Source organism: Medicago sativa, chromosome 8 (assembly GCF_051527215.1).
Source record: "Medicago sativa cultivar Bolivia chromosome 8, Bolivia_mono, whole genome shotgun sequence".
NCBI lineage: Eukaryota > Viridiplantae > Streptophyta > Magnoliopsida > Fabales > Fabaceae > Medicago > Medicago sativa.
The window spans coordinates 62,310,498-62,332,473 of NC_140756.1; the positions used below are offsets into that span (position 1 = coordinate 62,310,498).

General features: G+C 39.1%; 1 protein-coding gene across 1 annotated transcript; it reads left to right on the top strand.

Moving 5' to 3' along the window:
- Window positions 1–1,721, top strand: LOC146900293 (protein neprosin-like). Its single transcript, XM_085736929.1, has 5 exons — window positions 1–186; window positions 395–481; window positions 1,016–1,225; window positions 1,463–1,624; window positions 1,710–1,721. The coding sequence occupies exons 1-5, from the start codon at window positions 1–3 to the stop codon at window positions 1,719–1,721; spliced, it is 657 nt and encodes a 218-aa protein (XP_085593055.1).
- The last annotated feature ends 20,255 nt before the right edge of the window (window positions 1,722–21,976 follow it).

The following is a 21,976-nucleotide window of genomic DNA, read 5'->3' on the forward strand; positions in this document are numbered from 1 at the left end:
ATGGATTCTGGCTCCATAATTATCTATCTCCTCCTTGTTTCTTTTGTTTCTCCTATTTACTCTTTCAAAACAAGTAGCCATCAATTAGAGAATGAAAATTTTCAAATAGAGAAATTTCACAAGTTGAAAAAGACCATAAAAAACCGTCTTCAACAGATTAACAAGCCTCCTATTAAGACAATTCAGGTATTTTTAAATAAATCTCAAAACTTTTGTAGTACGTTTGGAGGGGAGAATTTAAGTAATTTAATTTTAAGGGCAACTTTTTTTTTTAGGGATTTTTAAGGGTAACTTAAATTCTTTGTTTCTCCTATTTACTCCTAATAGTATTGGAATATAACTTAAATGAATGTGTTTATGTAATTTTTGTGTTTATTTTTTATTTTTTATGCAGAGTCCTGATGGTGACATAGTAGATTGTGTTATGTCTGATAAACAACCAGCTTTTGATCATCTTCTATTAAAAGGGAAGAAACCAATGGTATATTATTTTTAGGAAAACCCGAACTAACATATTTTTTTTTTGCTTTTCAAATTAGTCATTTATTATATTTAAAAATATTTACATTGTTGATCCAAATTTTGTTTTTTTTTTTACGTAGTCTGCTTTTGTTACAAATTTGTGTATGTGATCATTAAATGATATTTCACCTCTTAGAACCAAGATTAAACCCACATATTGACAATAACGTATACAATATCATATTCTTAGATAAAAACTAAAATGGGTCATGTTAATTTTGTTGGATTACATATTTTAACAAACACTATGATGTAATTTTGATAAAAAATGAAGTTTTTAGTCCAAAATTATTCTCATTTTTAAATATAAATTAAAGGGCTAACATGACAAAAAAAAAAAAAGTTTTCAACTTTAAATTAAGTTAAATGAACTCTATTGCAATTCTGCTTATTTTTTTTTTCTTTCTTAACCTTATTATTTAATATTTAGAAATATTTTTTGAAGTTAATTAAGTTATTACCTTTCGAATTTTTCATGCATATATTCATACAGGGTCATCCAAAAAGACCAAAAGGGTATAACCAAATGGGTAATTTCAGTGATAATCATCAAGTGTGGAGCTTATATGGTGGATCATGTCCTGAAGAATCAATTCCAATTAGAAGAACAAAAGAGCAAGACATATTAAGAGCTAGTTCTATTAGCAAATTTGGAAGAAAATTAAATCAAGTTAAAATGGACAGCAATACCATTGAACATGAGGTACGCAATCACAAAAATCGTACGTACATACATACATATATATCCAACGTAGCAATTTCATACAGTTGAACTATGACTAGTTTTTCATCATGGACCTCTCTTTTGATTTCATTTATTTAAATCTTTGCTCTGACTATTTTTATCTTCTACAACAAGAAACTTAACCACAAACCAATATTAGATTTAATTGTTCTCCAAATTAAACCTTATGATATTGTTGAAAATGAACTAATGCAGCATTCATTTGGGTATGTGACTGGGGATTACAATGGAGCAAAGGCTGACATAAATGTGTGGGCCCCCAATGTGGAGATCCAAGGAGAATTCAGCTTGGCTCAAATATGGATTTTATCTGATCCATCTGGAGATGACCGTAACACCATTGAAGCTGGTTGGCAGGCATGCTATAATATACTCTCATTAATTACTTCATCTTTTTTTTTTTTTTTTTGTACAAATCAATTAATTCGTCTTTAATCAATAGGCATGGCAATGAGGCGGGGTGGGGACGGGGTTTGCCTTCCCCATCCCCGTCCCCTACTCCCGTATACTTAGCCGTTACCCTACACATACCCAACGAGGATGAGAAATTGAATACGATCCCCGTCCCCAATGGTTCGGGTATTCCTGCCCTATCTCCGTCCCCGCAGTGAATCAATTTTTTTTTTAATAAAAAGAGTTTTTTTTTAAGCTTCAATGGTAATGTTGTAATGCATTATCCAACAATTTGCACTTATTTTAACATTTCCTTACCGAATTATTCGGTTGCTCCTTTAACTATCAATGAAAGTTCTTATATGATGACAATTATCAAACCAAATAACATGACATATCATTGTCAACCCCCTCAACAAAAACATGTTATACCCTAATTTTGGACCTAAAAATACTAACTCAATTCTTCTCCTCTTGCATTTCAAGTTATGTGAACTATCTCTGATCAATTGCATCTTTCTCTGCATGTTGTTTCAATGTTATTTGCAAAATTCACATACAAGGGTATTTTAGTCATTTTCTATGTCAAACTTCTCTCAGTCTTTCAAAATTTTGTTTGAGTCCTTCCAAATAGTTTGAATAAGTCTTTGTTTCATTCTATGTCAAAACCCATGTCAAAAATTGCATTTGAAGTCATTTTGAGTCAATTTTGCCCCTAAGGGCATTTTAGTCATTTCAAGTGTCAAGACTCTGTTCAAATATTAAAAATTGTCTCTGAGTCTTTTAATTTTGCTTGTATGAGTCTTTGCTTCAATTTCTTGTAAAAAATCCATTTTTAAAGTTTGCATCTGAGTCATTTTCAGTCGTTTTAGTCTCAGGGGCATTTTGGTCATTTCACACGAAATTTTGGCAGAGAGAGGTTACTTTAAAGTACCTCATTTAGGCCATTGGTTCGTTTTAGTCCGTTTTGTCAAATTTTAGACGTTTCACTTTACGTTTAGTCAAATTACCATTTTTATTCCAATTTTATTTTTAGTTTTTTTTCTAAGTCCTGAAGTTCCTAAAATTGCACTTTGGTCCTTCATGTTATTTTTATCTTATTTTAAGACTCTTTTTTATTTTAGGTCAAATTTCGTTTAAGTCTTTTTTGGTCAAATTGCACTTTAGTCCCAAAGTTCCAAATATTGCAAGATAGTCCTTTTTTGTCCAGGTCATCTCTTTTTAAGTTTTTATTTTGCAGGTCAGTCCTTTTAATTCTCAAAATTGCAAGATGGTCCTTTGTCAAAAAATCCAGCCAAGGCCGAGCCATTTCAAGCCCAAATCCAGGTGTCACAAGGCTACTGGTCCAGAATATTACACTTGGCCTATAAATAGAGGCCACATCACCAATTACAGAGGGGAATCAATCATTCAACGCCAACTCATCAAAAAGTCTCAGAAACAAATCATAATTTTCTCTCTCTATTCTGTTACGATCAAAACCTCCAAAAAACTCAAGAACACCGAAGAACACAAACCCTAATTTCTATCAATGGCGATGAATTGGAAGCAGTTCTCAGAGATTCATTGAAGAATCTTCATCATCGAACTCGTGCTTCTGCAATTCGAAGCTCAAGTTCATCACCTAGGTGACAAACCTGAACGATCACAGAAAGCGAGGCATCAAGAGTGAGAAGAAGAGAAGATCGAAGTGAATTCTGAACCAGTGAAGCAGAAAGAGAAAGAATAACTGATTTATTTTCAGTTCAAGACTTACCAGAAGCTTCGCAGGATCTAATTGTTCGAATCTCCAAACAAAATTAGGTAAACACACAAATCCTTCTCGTTCTTGCTTCAAATCATCATCGAAGGATTAAAAGTGAAGTTAAACGGTGAATCGAAGTGAAAACTTCGAAAAGATTCGAAAAAGTGGAAACGAAACCCTAATTTCAAAAATCATGAAAGTTCACCGTTCGTTCTTCGATTTAAAGCATAAATTCATCATCAGCATGTAAAATAAGCCAGGATAGGGTTTAGTTTCAAAGAAATCAGAAGAAATTTTCGAAACCCTAAGTCGTAGGTTCAAGTGTAGATCTGTTCGAATCCATGCCTAATTTTCAAAAACTAGTTTCAAAATCATATAGAGGAGAGAAAGAGCTTTAAAATCATGTAAATAGGTTTTGGATCGGAGTAGTTCGAAGCTCCGACGCGGCGGCGCCACCGCCGGCCGCCACGTCGGAGAAGGTAAGCCTCGTCGGAGAAGAGAGAGTCATTTGCAGACTCTCTCTCTCTAGTTTCTTTTTAGTGAGAGAAAAGGAGTGGGGAAATGAAGAAGGAGCCGGTTCAAGGCCTTATATAGGCCACTGAACCGGTTCGACCCTTGGTTCGACCCGTCCATGCTCCAACGACCCAGGCCTGTCCGTTTTGGGCCTAGCTGCCATGCCAGAAAACTTAGTTGTTATGCACACCCCCCTGTCCTGCATGTTTCTTGCTGTTCTTTTGCTATTCGCACCCTTACCTGTCCAATTTTCTTCACAAAATTCTTGAATATTTTTCTATGTGTTCTTGGTATTTTCCTTAACATTTTTGTGATCTTTTTTGTGCCAAAGCCTGTGAAAAATACTTGAAGCATTTTTTTTCCTTATTTTTGTTAGAATTAATAATTTTCTTGCACTTTTAGTCCAAAAAACCTTTAAAAGAATTCCTAAAAATTCATATAGGTTTCTTGATAGTTTTGTGGCATTTTGTGATAATTTTCATATGTTAAAATTGGTTAAAAAAGAAGGTGTTGATTTACTTGCTATTTTTGTCATATTTTGTGCTAAAAATGAATAGAAATTTGTTTGATTTTAATTCCAATTGCTTGATGAATGTTGGTGACCTATACCATTTGATTTCATAGGGTTTTAGCTACTGTTTGTGTTTAACGTTGGTGCATAATTGTGAATCTTGGTAGGTTGCTTAGCTTACAAGTTACTTATGTAAATAAATAATGCAAGTATGCTTAAAGTTTGTCTTAAAATGCCAAGTAAATCATGTTGCCTTAATTCCCATTCCAAGACTTGATTCTAAACCTTTAAAAGTGTATTGGAGTGTGAGAATTATAGGTCACATGTACCTTGCACTTTATGAACAAATTTTAGTCATGTTTACACTCATTTTGCCTTTATTTTGGTTTATTTCCCATCCTTCATGTTCTAGTGTTTCTCTTGCTTCATTTCCTTTGATATTGTCATGTGCTACTAACTCCTTTCATTTCATGTTTCATCATCTCATAAGCATCTCCATTTCATCCCATATTCATCTCTATTTCTTTCTTGCAATTTAGTTTGTACCAAAGTTAGAATGTAAACACTTAGGAGTTTTGTAATATTTTTCCTTTATGCACTTTTAATTTCTTGGCAAAGAGGCCATAGAATGTATCTAGGGTATGATGTAATGGACAATGGACTCTAATGATGTACACCGACACAAGCACCGACACATGCACACACATCACCATATAGTTAGAATATGCATGTTTAGATGTATGTTTAGGATTGTATGTTTAGATGAATGTTTAGGCTTTATACTTAGAAAAAACCAATTTTCCAAAAATATGAACAAACTTCATTCAAATCTTTTTTACAATAAACCTTGGGGTCAAAACCCCATTGATTTTCCTTTTCATTTTCTTAATCAAATTCCAATAAACCTTAATCATACCTTGACTTGTTTTTGCAAATGACTAATTCAACCTCACAATTTCCCAATCTCATGCCCTCGAGGCCTCTTTTCCTCATTCTTAAAAATTCCAATTTTCAAACTTAAAATCAACCAACAAAAACAAAAACATTTTTGGAAGAGAACTACGGTGGATTTGATCCCTTAAACGGGTACGTAGGCAAGGAACAAAATTCCTTCAATTCAAATAAAATAAAAATCCAAAAACATTCTTCTCCCTCCAATTCTTCACTTAGCAAACTTTAGGTGTAAATAACATTTCAAAATAGCATTTAAAAATAAAGTGCGCGCGTAGAAATTAAAGACGGTTCCTATAGGTTACTATAGTCGTTATGGGTGCCTAACACCTTCCCGTAGCGAAAACAACTCCCGGACCTCGATTCTCAAGGGTTTTGCTTACTTTTTCCCTTCCCAAGAAAAAATAAGATATCACCGGTTTGAAAGGTTCAAACTTAATCAATGTTTGACACCCGAAAACCAAGATAAAAACAGCTGGCGACTTCACTGGGGACATTCGAGAGTTACACCTAGTCTTTATTTCCACGCTTGCGTTTCGTTTTTACTTGCTTCTTTTACTTGCTTTTCTATGTGAATAAATGTTTAAATTCTTGCAAACGTGTGGGGTGAGAATATCAAAAGTCCTGCACCCGGGCTGAGTGAACTTAGGATTTAGGAGGGATATAATCGACAATTCATTCTGGGGGTTGCCTCGTGTTTTGAATTATGCGATCAATCCCACATAGCTGAGGCATTTTGGGGGTGATGTTGTCGGCGCGTGTTGTCGCGTTTAGGCACTTCACTTCTAATTGTTCTATGACGCTATGAACCGTAGATAACCAAACCCATCCATGGCCATTTTCTAGGATGTAGTGCGGAGGCTAAACCGAGTGTTGTCTCGAGTTTTAGTCGTCACGCGATACTACACTCAAGTTAGACCTTCCACGTATAATCATGGAGCGAGTGTTGTCTCGTGACACCGTGAGATACGTCGGAGAGGTTGCAACTTGGGAACCTTTTTAGAACCCGGTTACTATTATCCTAAAGCCCTAGATTCACCGGACACCGTGTCCACCCATGACTCCTCGACTTTGAACTTCAACCCACCATGTTTTCTCCGAACTTGAACATAATCATGCATTCATGCATACATGCATACATGCATAAACCTTTTCCATGCATCGTTATCGAAGGGCTTAGACAAGTTGAATTTGTAAACATTGTAGGGATGAAGATGACTAAGTCCTACAAGTTCAAGGAAGTGGATTTGGCTAGTTTGAGAGATTTGGCACTCAAGATTGAGGATCCGACTGGTTTCCGACGTCGTTACGGGGCTTTACTTCCTATTCTCCATACTAATGTGGATGAGAAGCTTGTGCACACTCTAGTGCAATTCTATGATCGGGGGTATCGGTGCTTCACTTTTCCAGACTTTCAGTTGGTGCCTATTCTAGAGGCTTATTCTTCCTTGATGGGTTTATCTATTGCTAAGGGGATACCTTTCTCAGGACCTGAAAATCCTCCTACTCCATTGGTTATTGCTAAAGATCTCTATCTCAAGACCACCGATGTCTCCAAGAATCTTATCACTAAGGCACGCATCCGAGGGTTCACTTCAGAGTATCTTCTTGGGAAAGCCAACCTCAATACCACTTGTCAGGACACTCTCGAGGCTATTTTTGCACTCCTCATCTATGGGCTTATTCTCTTTCCGAATCTTGATGGCTTCGTGGACATGAATGCTATTATGATCTTCCACTCCAAGAATCCGGTTCCTACTTTGCTAGCTGACACATACCATGCTATTCATGATCGTTCCGGCAAGGGTCGTGGCTACATTCTTTGTTGTGTGCCTCTCCTCTATAGGTGGTTTATTTCGCACCTTCCGAAGTCTTTCCCGACAATCCGGAGAATTGGTCTATTTCACAGAGGATTATGGCTCTCACTCCTAATGAAGTGGTTTGGCTCACTCCCGCTTCTAGGGTCAAGGAAATCATCTTTGGTGGCGGAAAGTTTCTTAATGTACCTCTTCTTGGTACCCGGGGTGGAATCAACTATAACCCGGAGCTTGCTTTGCGACAATTTGGTTTCCCGATGAAAGATAAGCCCATCAATCTTGCTATAGCTCCTTACTTCTTTCACTACTCTAGTGCTCCCACCGGAATTAGAGAAGATTTCATGCAAGCTTGGACTAAGCTTTGGAAGAAAGAGGTGAAGCATATGGGTGTAAGGTCCGGTATTGCTCACGAGGCCTATACACAGTGGGTGATAAACCAAGCTGAGGAGATTGGTATGCCTTACCCCTCCATGAGATATGTGTCTGCAACTGTCCCTACCATGCCTTTGCCTCTACTCCCACCTACCCAGGAGATGTACCAGGAGCATCTAGCTATGGAGAGTCGGGAGAAGCATCAGTGGAGGGCTAGATACTATGAGGCTGAGAACTTGATCATGACTCTGGATGGAAAGGGTGAGCAGCAGACTCATGAGGTCTTGACACTGAAGAAAGAGTTAGCTAAGGCTAAGAGAGAGATTGAGGAGAAAGATAGATTGCTCATGAGAGACTCCAAGAGAGCTAGGGGTGCCCGTGACTTCTATGCACGATACTGCAGCTATGAGTCCGACTCTGAGGACGACGCTTCCACTTCCTATGCTTGAGGATTTCCATTTCCTGTTGTTATTTCCATTTGTTTATGTTGAAATTGTCTTGTAAAACTATATGTTGGTTGTTTGTTTCCCGTTTATGTTAATCGTTGTTTAGTAATGTTTACAAGTTTATAATTTGTCTAAAACCCTTCGACAACACAAAAAGAGTCTTTTTTGCATATGCATTAACACATTTCATGCATCATATGCATTCATTGGTCACAAAAAACTTCTCTCGTGCTCATTGCCTCCTGGTTTTGTCCGCCGCAGTCTGAAAAGTGGCTCGTGTTCGCAAAGTCTACCAACCTGATAGAATTCATCAGACAAGATTTCACAAGAGAAGGATGATGGCTAATTTTGAAGAGGAAAATGCTCAGCTCCGTGCCGAATTGGCTGCTATGAAAGAAGACTTGGCCAAGGCTCATGACGCTATGTCCGCTATGATGGCTTCACAAGAACAGCCAGCCACTTCTATTCCAGTTACTGCTGAGATTCCTGTATCCACTGCTATGCCTCAAGTAACCACTGTTGTTACCGACCCTATTGTGCACACTGTGCAACAGGTGATTGATGTTGATACTCCGCGTGGACAAGATCCCGCATTGGAAGCTATGATGAGATAGTTAAGGGAGTTGGCTGGAGAACTCCGTGAGGTCAAGGCTAGCCGGGGAAACAATGGTGCTCCTGCTAAAGCTCGTGATCTATGCTTGGTATCCCGATTCGAGGTTCCTAAGAAATTCAAAGAGCCAGAATTTGACAAGTACAATGGGACTTCTTGCCCACATAACCATGTTATCCGGTATGTCCGAAAGATGGCTAACTACGCCGACAATGATGCACTGATGATCCACTGCTTTCAGAGTAGCTTGACAGATGATGCAGCAGATTGGTACACTAGTCTGAGCAAAGATAACATCCATACCTTTGAGGAACTCGCTGCTGCTTTCGAAAGTCAATATGAGTTCAATACCCGTCTGAGGCCAAACAGGGACTCTCTCAAAGCCCTATCTCAGAAATCAGATGAAACCTTCCGAGAATATGCTCAGAGGTGGAGAGGGGCAGCTGCCCGTGTTTCTCCTCGACTTGATGAGGAAGAGTTAACACAAACATCCCTGAAGACTCTGAAGAAGGAATATAAGGAGAGAATGATAGTCTCTGCTCCAAACAACTTCTCTGATATGGTTACAATGGGAACTCGCCTAGAAGAGGCTGTCCGAGATGGTATTATTGTCCTTGAGAAGGGTGAATCTTCAAACAGTGCACCAAAGAAGTACGGTAACGGTCATCACAAGAGGAAAGAATCTGACGTAGGAATGGTGTCTGGTAACCCATCTGCAGCTGCTACACAATTACCTCTGCCCTATCACTACATGCAGTACTCTCAACATCCCTTCTTCCCGCCATTCTACCAGCAATATCCTTTGCCACCGGGTCAACCACCAATGCCCGTCAATGCCATTCCTCAGCAAGTACAACAACAGCCTCCTGCTCAACAACAACGGCAGCAACAACAGGGTCCCCGACCCAAACCTTCTTTTCCACCAATACTAATGCGGTATGGTGAGCTGCTCCCCACTCTACTGGCTAAGGGACACTGTGTCACTAGACCAGGCAAGCCTCCGCCTAATCCATTGCCTCCCAGGTTCCGACAGGATCTGACATGTGAGTTCCATCAGGGCGCTCAAGGCCACGATGTTGAAGGTTGCTTTGCTCTGAAATATATTGTGAAAGACCTGATAGAAAAAGGACGGTTGACTTTCGAGAACAGTGTTCCTCATGTCCTTGACAATCCGCTTCCAAACCATGCTGCTGTTAACATGATTGAGGCCTTTGAAAGGGCTCCCGTTCCTCAAGAGGATCCCATGTTGGATGTCCGCAATGTCGTTACTCCCTTGGTGCCATTACATGTCAAACTTTGCCAGGCTTCCCTGTTCAAACATGATCATGCTTCTTGTCCGGAATGTCTGCAGAATCCTATGGGCTGTTGTGTGGTGCAAAATGATATCCAGAGCCTGATGGATGACAAGTACTTGATTGCCAGTGATGTATGTGTGATTGTGCCAGTGTTCCATGACTCTCCTGTTGAAAGTGTGTCTCAGATGAGAAATGTTGAGCCTCTGGTGATCAGGTTACCTGGTCCGGTATCTTATACCTCTACCAAAGCAATTCCCTACAAGTATAATGCAACCATGATTGAGAACGGAGTGGAGGTGCCTCTAGTATCCCCAGCTACAGTTGACAATGTTGCCAATGAAATCACAACTCTGAGAAGTGGAAAAGTCCGTCCACCCTTGTTTCAAAAGAAGGTGGTGACACCTATTGCCACAATAACTCCACCAATTGCTCCTCCTGTTGACAAGAATCCCGGCCCAGCAGGCCAATCTATTGAAGAGTCCAATCTGGACGAAATCCTGAGGCTTATCAAGAAAAGTGACTATAAGATTGTTGACCAGTTGCTACAAACCCCATCAAAGATATCCATCTTGTCTCTACTTATGAGCTCAGAAGCTCACAGGAAGGTGTTAATGAAGATACTGGAGCAAGCTTATGTTGACCACGAAGTCTCTGTGGATCAATTTGATGGGACAATGAGTAATATTACTGCCTGCAACAACCTGGGGTTCGGTGACGATGAGCTCCCCGAAGCAGGGAAACGCCACAACTTGGCTCTACATATCTCGACACACTGTGGGTCTGATATGATATCCAACGTATTGGTGGACACTGGATCGTCTCTGAATGTAATGCCTGAATCCACACTAAGGCAATTGAGCCATCATGGAATTTCTCTGAGGGGTAGCAGCTATCTGGTTAAAGCTTTTGATGGATCCCGCAAGGATGTTCTCGGGGAAGTGGACTTGCCAATTACTATCGGCCCTGAGACGTTTCAGATTACTTTCCAAGTTATGGACATCAATGCTTCCTACAGTTGTCTCCTCGGAAGACCATGGATCCATGACGCTGGAGCGGTAACTTCCACTTTGCATCAGAAGCTCAAGTTCATGAGGAACGGTAAGATTGTCACTGTGCATGGTGAGGAAGCACATCTAGTTAGCCAGGTATCATCGTTCTCTTGTGTTGAAGCAGGGTCCGCCGAAGGGACGTCGTTTCAAGGCTTGACTGTTGAGGGTGCAGAGCCCCGGAGGGCTGGTGCTAGCATGGCTTCACTGAAAGATGCCCAGAAGGCTGTTCGGGAAGGGCAGGCTGCCGGCTGGGGCAAAGTAATTCAGATTCTGGAAAACAAGCGTAAAGAAGGCCTTGGATTCTCCCCGACATCTGCTGTTTCAAAGGGAACTTTCTACAGTGCTGGGTACATCAATGCTATTACTGAGGATGCTGCTGAAGGTGGTTACGTGCCTACCTTTGTTATACCAGGAGGCACTGTGAGAAATTGGGAAGCCATTGATGTTCCTTTAGTCATGCATGCTTCCATGTAATGTGTTTTGTTGCTCATGTTTTTTGTTTTCAAAATAACAATCCTTTCGCCCTGCCCAAGGCGAAAGTGATATCATTGTAAGGGCTGTTTGTTTCGGCATTGCCGTTATCAATAAAAGTTGTCGTCTTTCTCACGACTCTTTGTTTTTTTACTTTTTAGTGCCGTTTTCTTGGAAATAATGGTAATGCCAGAAAAAAACCAAAACATTTGTTTTTTTTTCTTATTAATTTCAAAAATCTGCATGAAAAACTTTTTCTAAAAAAACCATCCCAATCATATTATGCAGATTGAACCATAATAAACCCGTTGAACACAGTGACCCTATGGTTCCTCCAAACTTTGAATTCCCTGTATATGAAGCTGAAGATGAGGATGATGATGATGAAGAGATACCGTATGAGATCACTCGACTGCTCGAGCAAGAAAGAAGAGCCATTCAGCCTCACCAGGAAGAAATTGAGCTTATCAACCTGGGTACTGAAGAGAACAAGCGAGAGATCAAGATTGGTGCAGCACTTGAGCCAGAGGTGAAAAAGAAGATCATTCAGCTTCTACATGATTATCCAGATGTCTTTGCATGGTCCTATGAAGATATGCCGGGACTAGATCCCAAAATTGTGGAGCATCGGATACCGACAAGGCCTGAATGTCCTCCTGTCAAACAGAAATTGAGAAGGTCTCGTCCAGACATGGCTCTTAAGATCAAGGCTGAGGTGCAGAAGCAAATTGATGCGGGTTTCCTCATGACAGCTGAATATCCCGAGTGGATTGCCAACATTGTACCAGTACCAAAGAAAGATGGGAAAGTTCGAATGTGTGTTGATTACAGAGATCTGAATAAAGCCAGCCCAAAAGATAACTTCCCATTGCCTCATATAGATGTGCTTGTTGACAGTACGGCTCAGTCTAAAGTGTTCTCCTTCATGGATGGTTTCTCTGGCTATAACCAGATACGGATGTCACCTGAAGATAGAGAAAAGACGTCCTTCATTACTCCGTGGGGAACGTTCTGTTATAAAGTGATGCCGTTTGGCTTGATAAATGCTGGTGCTACCTATCAAAGGGGTATGACCACTCTGTTTCATGATATGATTCACAAAGAGATTGAAGTATATGTTGATGATATGATTGTGAAGTCAAGTGATGAAGAGCAGCATGTTGTGTATTTGAAAAAGATGTTTGAAAGATTGAGAAAGTACAAGCTGCGTTTGAATCCTAACAAGTGCACATTCGGTGTACGATCTGGAAAGTTGCTCGGCTTCATTGTCAGTCAAAGAGGCATTGAAGTTGACCCTGACAAAGTCCGAGCCATCAGAGAGATGCCGGCCCCTCAAACTGAGAAGCAAGTCAGAGGTTTCCTCGGACGCCTGAATTATATTTCAAGATTCATATCTCACATGACTACTACTTGTGGTCCAATTTTCAAATTGCTCAGAAAGAATCAGCCTATTGTATGGAATGATGAATGCCAGGAAGCTTTCGATAGCATCAAAGAATACCTGTTGGAACCGCCTATCCTTGTCCCGCCAGTAGAAGGAAGGCCTTTGATTATGTATCTGTCAGTGTTAGATGATTCAGTGGGCTGTGTTCTCGGTCAGCAAGATGAGACTGGTAAGAAAGAGCATGCTATCTACTATCTGAGCAAGAAGTTCACCGACTGTGAGACTCGGTACACGATGCTTGAAAAGACATGTTGTGCTTTAGCTTGGGCTGCCAAACGCCTGCGTCATTATATGGTGAATCATACAACTTGGTTGATATCCCGAATGGATCCAATCAAGTACATCTTTGAAAAGCCTGCTGTTACTGGAAAGATCGCACGTTGGCAAATGTTGTTGTCTGAATATGATATTGTGTACAAAGCTCAAAAAGCAATCAAAGGAAGTGTCCTTGCTGAACATCTTGCTTGTCAGCCTCTGGATGATTACCAGCCAATTAAGTTTGATTTCCCTTAAGAAGAGATCATGTATTTGAAAGCGAAAGACTGTGAAGAACCACTGATCAATGAAGGGCCGGATCCCAATAGCAAGTGGGGATTGGTGTTTGATGGTGCTGTTAATGCTTACGGTAAAGGAATCGGAGCCATCATTGTAACTCCGCAGGGGCACCACATTCCTTTCACCGCTCGAATAACCTTTGACTGCACAAACAACATAGCTGAATATGAAGCATGCATCTTGGGCATTGAAGAAGCCCTTGACCTGAGAATCAAACACCTTGACATTTATGGAGATTCTGCACTTGTTATTAATCAGATAAGGGGTGAATGAGAGACTCATCATGAGAAGCTGATCCCGTACCGTGACTATGCAAGACGTCTGTTGACATATTTTACCAAGGTTGAGCTGCACCATATCCCTCGGGATGAAAATCAGATGGCTGACGCTCTTGCTACTTTGTCTTCCATGTTTCGTGTCAATCACTGGAACGACGTGCCCGTAATCAAAGTGCAACGTCTTGATAGGCCCGCTCATGTGTTTACTATTGAAAATATGCCAGATCAAGCTAATGAAGATGTGAATGATAAAAAGCCTTGGTATTACAACATCAAACAATTCTTGCAGAATCGCGAATATCCACCTGGTGCTTCCAACAGGGACAAAAAGACTTTGAGACGATGGGCTAGCAGATTCCTTCTGGACGGAGAAATCCTATACAAGAGGAACTATGACATGGTCTTGTTGAGATGTGTTGACAAGCAAGAAGCTGAGAAGTTGATGCATGATGTACATGACGGTACCTTCGGGACCCATGCTTCGGGTCACACCATGTCAAGAAAACTGTTAAGAGCCGGCTATTACTGGATAACCATGGAGCGTGACTGTCACAAACATGCTAAGAGATGTCACAAATGTCAAATTTATGCTGACAAGATTCATGTGCCTCCACATGCTCTCAATGTTATCTCTTCCCCGTGGCCTTTCTCTATGTGGGGCATTGACATGATCGGAAGAATTGAACCAAAAGCTTCCAATGGACATCGTTTCATTCTCGTGGCAATTGACTATTTCACCAAGTGGGTTGAAGCTGCTTCCTCCAATCTGAACAATAGCATGATGCAAGCTTTATGTGAAGAATTCAAAATTGAACATCACAACTCTTCTCCTTATAGACCTCAGATGAATGGTGCAGTTGAGGCCGCTAACAAGAACATCAAGAAAATTGTTCGGAAGATGGTCACTACTTACAAAGACTGGCACGAAATGCTACCGTTTGCCTTGCATGGTTACCGTACTACAGTGCGTAGTTCAACCGGGGCAACTCCTTTCTCTTTGGTATATGGCATGGAAGCAGTTCTCCCTCTGGAAGTGGAGATTCCATCTCTTCGAGTGATCATGGAAGCAAAACTAACTGAGGCTGAATGGTGTCAAAGTCGGTATGATCAGTTGAATTTGATTGAAGAGAAACGTATGGATGCTATGGCTCATGGACAGTTGTATCAAGTGCGAATGAAGAATGCTTTTGACAAGAAAGTCCGACCTCGAGAATTCAAGGAAGGCGAACTTGTATTGAAAAGAAGAATAAGTCAGCAACCCGACCCAAGGGGCAAGTGGACACCTAACTATGAAGGTCCTTATGTTGTCAAGAAGGCTTTCTCTGGTGGTGCTTTGATTCTTACACACATGGATGGTGTTGAACTCCCAAATCCTGTTAATGCCGATATAGTCAAGAAATACTTTGTCTAGAAAGAAAAGAACAGCGTGGTAGGTCGAAAACCCGAAAGGGCGACCTAGGCAAAAATGCGCTTCCCGGTGGATCGAAAACCCGAAAGGGCGATCCAGGCAAAAGTTAGGGACAAAAAAAAAATGATGAATATGAAAGAGCTCGCTGAGATTGTACGCAACTCAGGCAAGAATGAGCGCCTCGATGAGCCGAAAACCCGAAAGGGCGGTCCATGCAAAAATGAGGTTGACAATAAAAGACAAGTAACTATATCTGGCAAATCACCATCACCCCTTGGGGCATCTGCAACTGTCAATGATCGTCTTCATCAGAGGCTTCTGTACTTGTGAATTCAAGATTTCTATGAAATGTAGCGGTCATCGTGTTCAATGTATCACCAACCAATAAAATTACCATTTTCCAAGCTTTGTAAATCCGTGAAGTCATGCCTTTGGCTGACTTTCACTCTTCTACATCAATTTGAGCCTTTCTATTGTTTGAAACTCTATTTTTCTTCCTACTTTCAATGCTATATACAAATATTTGCTTTCTATTTTGATAATGTCAATGTCTGAAACAAACATATTTGAAAATTGAAAAATCTTTTTCTGTCTATTTTGAAAGCAAACCTGAGCAATAAGATACATTTCAATGAAACATGCATAAATGAATGAGTGTCAATGTCTACTTCAATACATGTTACAAGCAGGTTACTCCCCAGGATGATCTGTGGTCAATGGCAAGAATGAAAAAACAGAATGAAAGTAAAAAAAAATGAAAAATGAAAATAAAAAGCTCGCTAAGTTGAAAACCCGAAAGGGCGGCTTAGGCAAAAATGAGCACCCCGCTGATTGACAACCTATGAAGGCAATTCAGGCAAAAATGGGGCAATGAAAAGAATCTTATTCCCCGGTGAATCGAAAACCCGAAAGGGCGGTTCAGGCAAGAATGGGGTTTGAAAATGAAAAATGAAAAGAATATTGAAAAGCATTGACCACAGATGCGAACATCCAATGTTTACCCAGCACTGACACGCCTAGCAACGGCAACCTGTATCCAAGAACTTTCCAAGGGTCCTCCTCTACAAGTTTACTGCCCTCAGCCATGGTTTCGATACGTCTCGCAACGACGGTCTCCCCAAAGAGGTTCTCCCCTGTGAATATGCCGCAGCACGAGCCACTACGTGCCCAATCTTCCAATGTTTTGTCTATCTCTGTGAAACTTCCTTGTCAAACTGCCAACCAATCATGCATTTCGAGCATTCATACATGCATAATCATGCATTTTATGTGCTCATACATCCAATAATCTTGCTATACCATACATGCATGTTGCATATCCAACTCTCAACTGTCAAAATTCAATCCAAATTTCAACTGTCAAACTCAATTTCAATTCCAACTGTCAATTCCAAATGTCAAACTCAATTTCAATTTCAAATTCCAATTGTCAATTGTCAATTTCAATTTCAACTGTCAAATTCAATGCAATCTCAACTCTCAAACTCCCATGTCAATGTCAATGTCAATTTCAATATCAATGTCAATTTCAATATCAATGTCAATTCCAATTTCAATGTCAATCTCCAATGACAATCTCTAATGTCAATCTCCAATTTCAATTTCAATGTCAATGTCAATTGTCAATTTTTCCAACATCCAATGTCAATGTCGATTTCAACTTTCAATTCAATTCCAATCCAATCTCGATGTCAATTGCAATTCTCCAATCCAATGTCTATGTCTCTGTTCAATCTCAATTTTCAATCTCTCTCTCAATGTCAACTTTCAATTCAGATCAATGTCAATTTACTCTCAATTTGCTTTTGGGCCAACAAAAATGGTCATGTCTATTCTCAAATCAAGTCAATGACAGTTTACCCTCAATTGGTATCTTGTTAAAACCAGACTTTCAATTTGAATCTCATTACTGGTCAAGTGCTAGGTTCGATCCAAAAAAGAACCACTTGTACCTGCCTATATACCTATGCTTCCGGACAAACGACAAGTTCGACCTAAAAAGAACAGTTTGTACCCAGCTCATGCTCTGTTATCAGTCAGACAGCAAGTTCAATCTGAAGAACAGTTTGTACCCAGCTTATGCTTTGTTATCGGTCAAACGACAAGTTCGATCTAAGAGAACAGTTTGCGCCTTCCCACATGACGTGGTGATAATCCAACAAGCAAGTTCGATCCAAAGAAACAGCTTGTATCAACCCTTTTGTCTATGTCTCCAGCCAAGCAGCCAGTTCAATCCAAAGGAACAGTTTGTGTCTGCCTATCTGTTTGTGTTTTCAATCAAGTGTCAAGTTCGATCCAAAGAACAACTTGTATCTGCCTATATGTCTATGTTTCCGGTCAAGTGCCAAGTTCAATCCCAAGAACAGCTTGCACCTATCTCTTGTTTTGTATTCCTTGGTCAAGTGGCTAGTTCGACCCAAAGAACAACTTGTACCCTATTTTCTATCCCTGGTTTGTCTACCCTGGCCGTGTCTATCTGAATCCCCAGTGACATGACAGGTTCCATAGACTCCAGTTATTTGTCTTGCATTCATAATCAACATATTGCATAACATTCATGTTTTTCAACTCTGAAAACGTATTTTTATGTCCAAAAGTAGTGCAAATGTTAATATTTAAGTATCTTCGTCCCGTCAACTCTAAGACTTCGTCTCTTGACTCTCCGGACAAAGAAACTTAAATAGGGGCAGCTGTTATACCCTAATTTTGGACCTAAAAATACTAACTCAATTCTTCTCCTCTTGCATTTCAAGTTATGTGAACTATCTCTGATCAATTGCATCTTTCTCTGCATGTTGTTTCAATGTTATTTGCAAAATTCACATACAAGGGTATTTTAGTCATTTTCTATGTCAAACTTCTCTCAGTCTTTCAAAATTTTGTTTGAGTCCTTCCAAATAGTTTGAATAAGTCTTTGTTTCATTCTATGTCAAAACCCATGTCAAAAATTGCATTTGAAGTCATTTTGAGTCAATTTTGCCCCTAAGGGCATTTTAGTCATTTCAAGTGTCAAGACTCTGTTCAAATATTAAAAATTGTCTCTTGAGTCTTTTAATTTTGCTTGTATGAGTCTTTGCTTCAATTTCTTGTAAAAAATCCATTTTTAAAGTTTGCATCTGAGTCATTTTCAGTCGTTTTAGTCTCAGGGGAATTTTGGTCATTTCACACGAAATTTTGGCAGAGAGAGGTTACTTTAAAGTACCTCATTTAGGCCATTGGTTCTTTTTAGTCCGTTTTGTCAAATTTTAGACGTTTCACTTTACGTTTAGTCAAATTACCATTTTTATTCCAATTTTATTTTTAGTTTGTTTTCTAAGTCCTGAAGTTCCTAAAATTGCACTTTGGTCCTTCATGTTATTTTTATCTTATTTTAAGACTCTTTTTTATTTTAGGTCAAATTTCGTTTAAGTCTTTTTTGGTCAAATTGCACTTTAGTCCCAAAGTTCCAAATATTGCAAGATAGTCCTTTTTTGTCCAGGTCATCTCTTTTTAAGTTTTTATTTTGCAGGTCAGTCCTTTTAATTCTCAAAATTGCAAGATGGTCCTTTGTCAAAAAATCCAGCCAAGGCCGAGCCATTTCAAGTCCAAATCCAGGTGTCACAAGGCTACTGGTCCAGAATATTACACTTGGCCTATAAATAGAGGCCACATCACCAATTACAGAGGGGAATCAATCATTCAACGCCAACTCATCAAAAAGTCTCAGAAACAAATCATAATTTTCTCTCTCTATTCTGTTACGATCAAAACCTCCAAAAAACTCAAGAACACCGAAGAACACAAACCCTAATTTCTATCAATGGCGATGAATTGGAAGCAGTTCTCAGAGATTCATTGAAGAATCTTCATCATCGAACTCGTGCTTCTGCAATTCGAAGCTCAAGTTCATCACCTAGGTGACAAACCTGAACGATCACAGAAAGCGAGGCATCAAGAGTGAGAAGAAGAGAAGATCGAAGTGAATTCTGAACCAGTGAAGCAGAAAGAGAAAGAATAACTGATTTATTTTCAGTTCAAGACTTACCAGAAGCTTCGCAGGATCTAATTGTTCGAATCTCCAAACAAAATTAGGTAAACACACAAATCCTTCTCGTTCTTGCTTCAAATCATCATCGAAGGATTAAAAGTGAAGTTAAACGGTGAATCGAAGTGAAAACTTCGAAAAGATTCGAAAAAGTGGAAACGAAACCCTAATTTCAAAAATCATGAAAGTTCACCGTTCGTTCTTCGATTTAAAGCATAAATTCATCATCAGCATGTAAAATAAGCCAGGATAGGGTTTAGTTTCAAAGAAATCAGAAGAAATTTTCGAAACCCTAAGTCGTAGGTTCAAGTGTAGATCTGTTCGAATCCATGCCTAATTTTCAAAAACTAGTTTCAAAATCATATAGAGGAGAGAAAGAGCTTTAAAATCATGTAAATAGGTTTTGGATCGGAGTAGTTCGAAGCTCCGACGCGGCGGCGCCACCGCCGGCCGCCACGTCGGAGAAGGTAAGCCTCGTCGGAGAAGAGAGAGTCATTTGCAGACTCTCTCTCTCTAGTTTCTTTTTAGTGAGAGAAAAGGAGTGGGGAAATGAAGAAGGAGCCGGTTCAAGGCCTTATATAGGCCACTGAACCGGTTCGACCCGTCCATGCTCCAACGACCCAGGCCTGTCCGTTTTGGGCCTAGCTGCCATGCCAGAAAACTTAGTTGTTATGCACACCCCCCTGTCCTGCATGTTTCTTGCTGTTCTTTTGCTATTCGCACCCTTACCTGTCCAATTTTCTTCACAAAATTCTTGAATATTTTTCTATGTGTTCTTGGTATTTTCCTTAAAATTTTTGTGATCTTTTTTGTGCCAAAGCCTGTGAAAAATACTTGAAGCATTTTTTTTCCTTATTTTTGTTAGAATTAATAATTTTCTTGCACTTTTAGTCCAAAAAACCTTTAAAAGAATTCCTAAAAATTCATATAGGTTTCTTGATAGTTTTGTGGCATTTTGTGATAATTTTCATATGTTAAAATTGGTTAAAAAAGAAGGTGTTGATTTACTTGCTATTTTTGTCATATTTTGTGCTAAAAATGAATAGAAATTTGTTTGATTTTAATTCCAATTGCTTGATGAATGTTGGTGACCTATAACATTTGATTTCATAGGGTTTTAGCTACTGTTTGTGTTTAACGTTGGTGCATAATTGTGAATCTTGGTAGGTTGCTTAGCTTACAAGTTACTTATGTAAATAAATAATTCAAGTATGCTTAAAGTTTGTCTTAAAATGCCAAGTAAATCATGTTGCCTTAATTCCCATTCCAAGACTTGATTCTAAACCTTTAAAAGTGTATTGGAGTGTGAGAATTATAGGTCACATGTACCTTGCACTTTATGAACAAATTTTAGTCATGTTTACACTCATTTTGCCTTTATTTTGGTTTATTTCCCATCCTTCATGTTCTAGTGTTTCTCTTGCTTCATTTCCTTTGATATTGTCATGTGCTACTAACTCCTTTCATTTCATGTTTCATCATCTCATAAGCATCTCCATTTCATCCCATATTCATCTCTATTTCTTTCTTGCAATTTAGTTTGTACCAAAGTTAGAATGTAAACACTTAGGAGTTTTGTAATATTTTTCCTTTATGCACTTTTAATTTCTTGGCAAAGAGGCCATAGAATGTATCTAGGGTATGATGTAATGGACAATGGACTCTAATGATGTACACCGACACAAGCACCGACACATGCACACACATCACCATATAGTTAGAATATGCATGTTTAGATGTATGTTTAGGATTGTATGTTTAGATGAATGTTTAGGCTTTATACTTAGAAAAAACCAATTTTCCAAAAATATGAACAAACTTCATTCAAATCTTTTTTACAATAAACCTTGGGGTCAAAACCCCATTGATTTTCCTTTTCATTTTCTTAATCAAATTCCAATAAACCTTAATCATACCTTGACTTGTTTTTGCAAATGACTAATTCAACCTCACAATTTCCCAATCTCATGCCCTTGAGGCCTCTTTTCCTCATTCTTAAAAATTCCAATTTTCAAACTTAAAATCAACCAACAAAAACAAAAACATTTTTGGAAGAGAACTACGGTGGATTTGATCCCTTAAACGGGTACGTAGGCAAGGAACAAAATTCCTTCAATTCAAATAAAATAAAAATCCAAAAACATTCTTCTCCCTCCAATTCTTCACTTAGCAAACTTTAGGTGTAAATAACATTTCAAAATAGCATTTAAAAATAAAGCGCGCGCGTAGAAATTAAAGACGGTTCCTATAGGTTACTATAGTCGTTATGGGTGCCTAACACCTTCCCGTAGCGAAAACAACTCCCGGACCTCGATTCTCAAGGGTTTTGCTTACTTTTTCCCTTCCCAAGAAAAAATAAGATATCACCGGTTTGAAAGGTTCAAACTTAATCAATGTTTGACACCCGAAAACCAAGATAAAACCAAAACAAAAATATGACCTTTCAACATTCGGGTAGGGTTTGGGCATGGGTTCGGGGTGGGTACATATATCCTCGTTACCCGTCCCGTACCCGTATTTTGAAATCGGAGAAAACCCAAACCCATACCCAAACCCAGTCAAATTGGGGAAAACCCGTCAAATCAGGGTTGGTTTGGGCGGGTACCCATAGACACGGGGTTTGTTGCCATGCCTATTAATCAATCCATTCATTTCCGTAATTTTTTTTTGATTAAATTATTATTTTTTTAAATATTTTAAATTTTGTGTCTCTGTTTTTAAGCAAAATCATGTGTATCATTTAAGATTTTGAATTATTTTTCATAGTTATGTTTAGTACATTATATTCTTTTTTTTATATGTCGGGGGTAATGTTCGTTGCATTACTC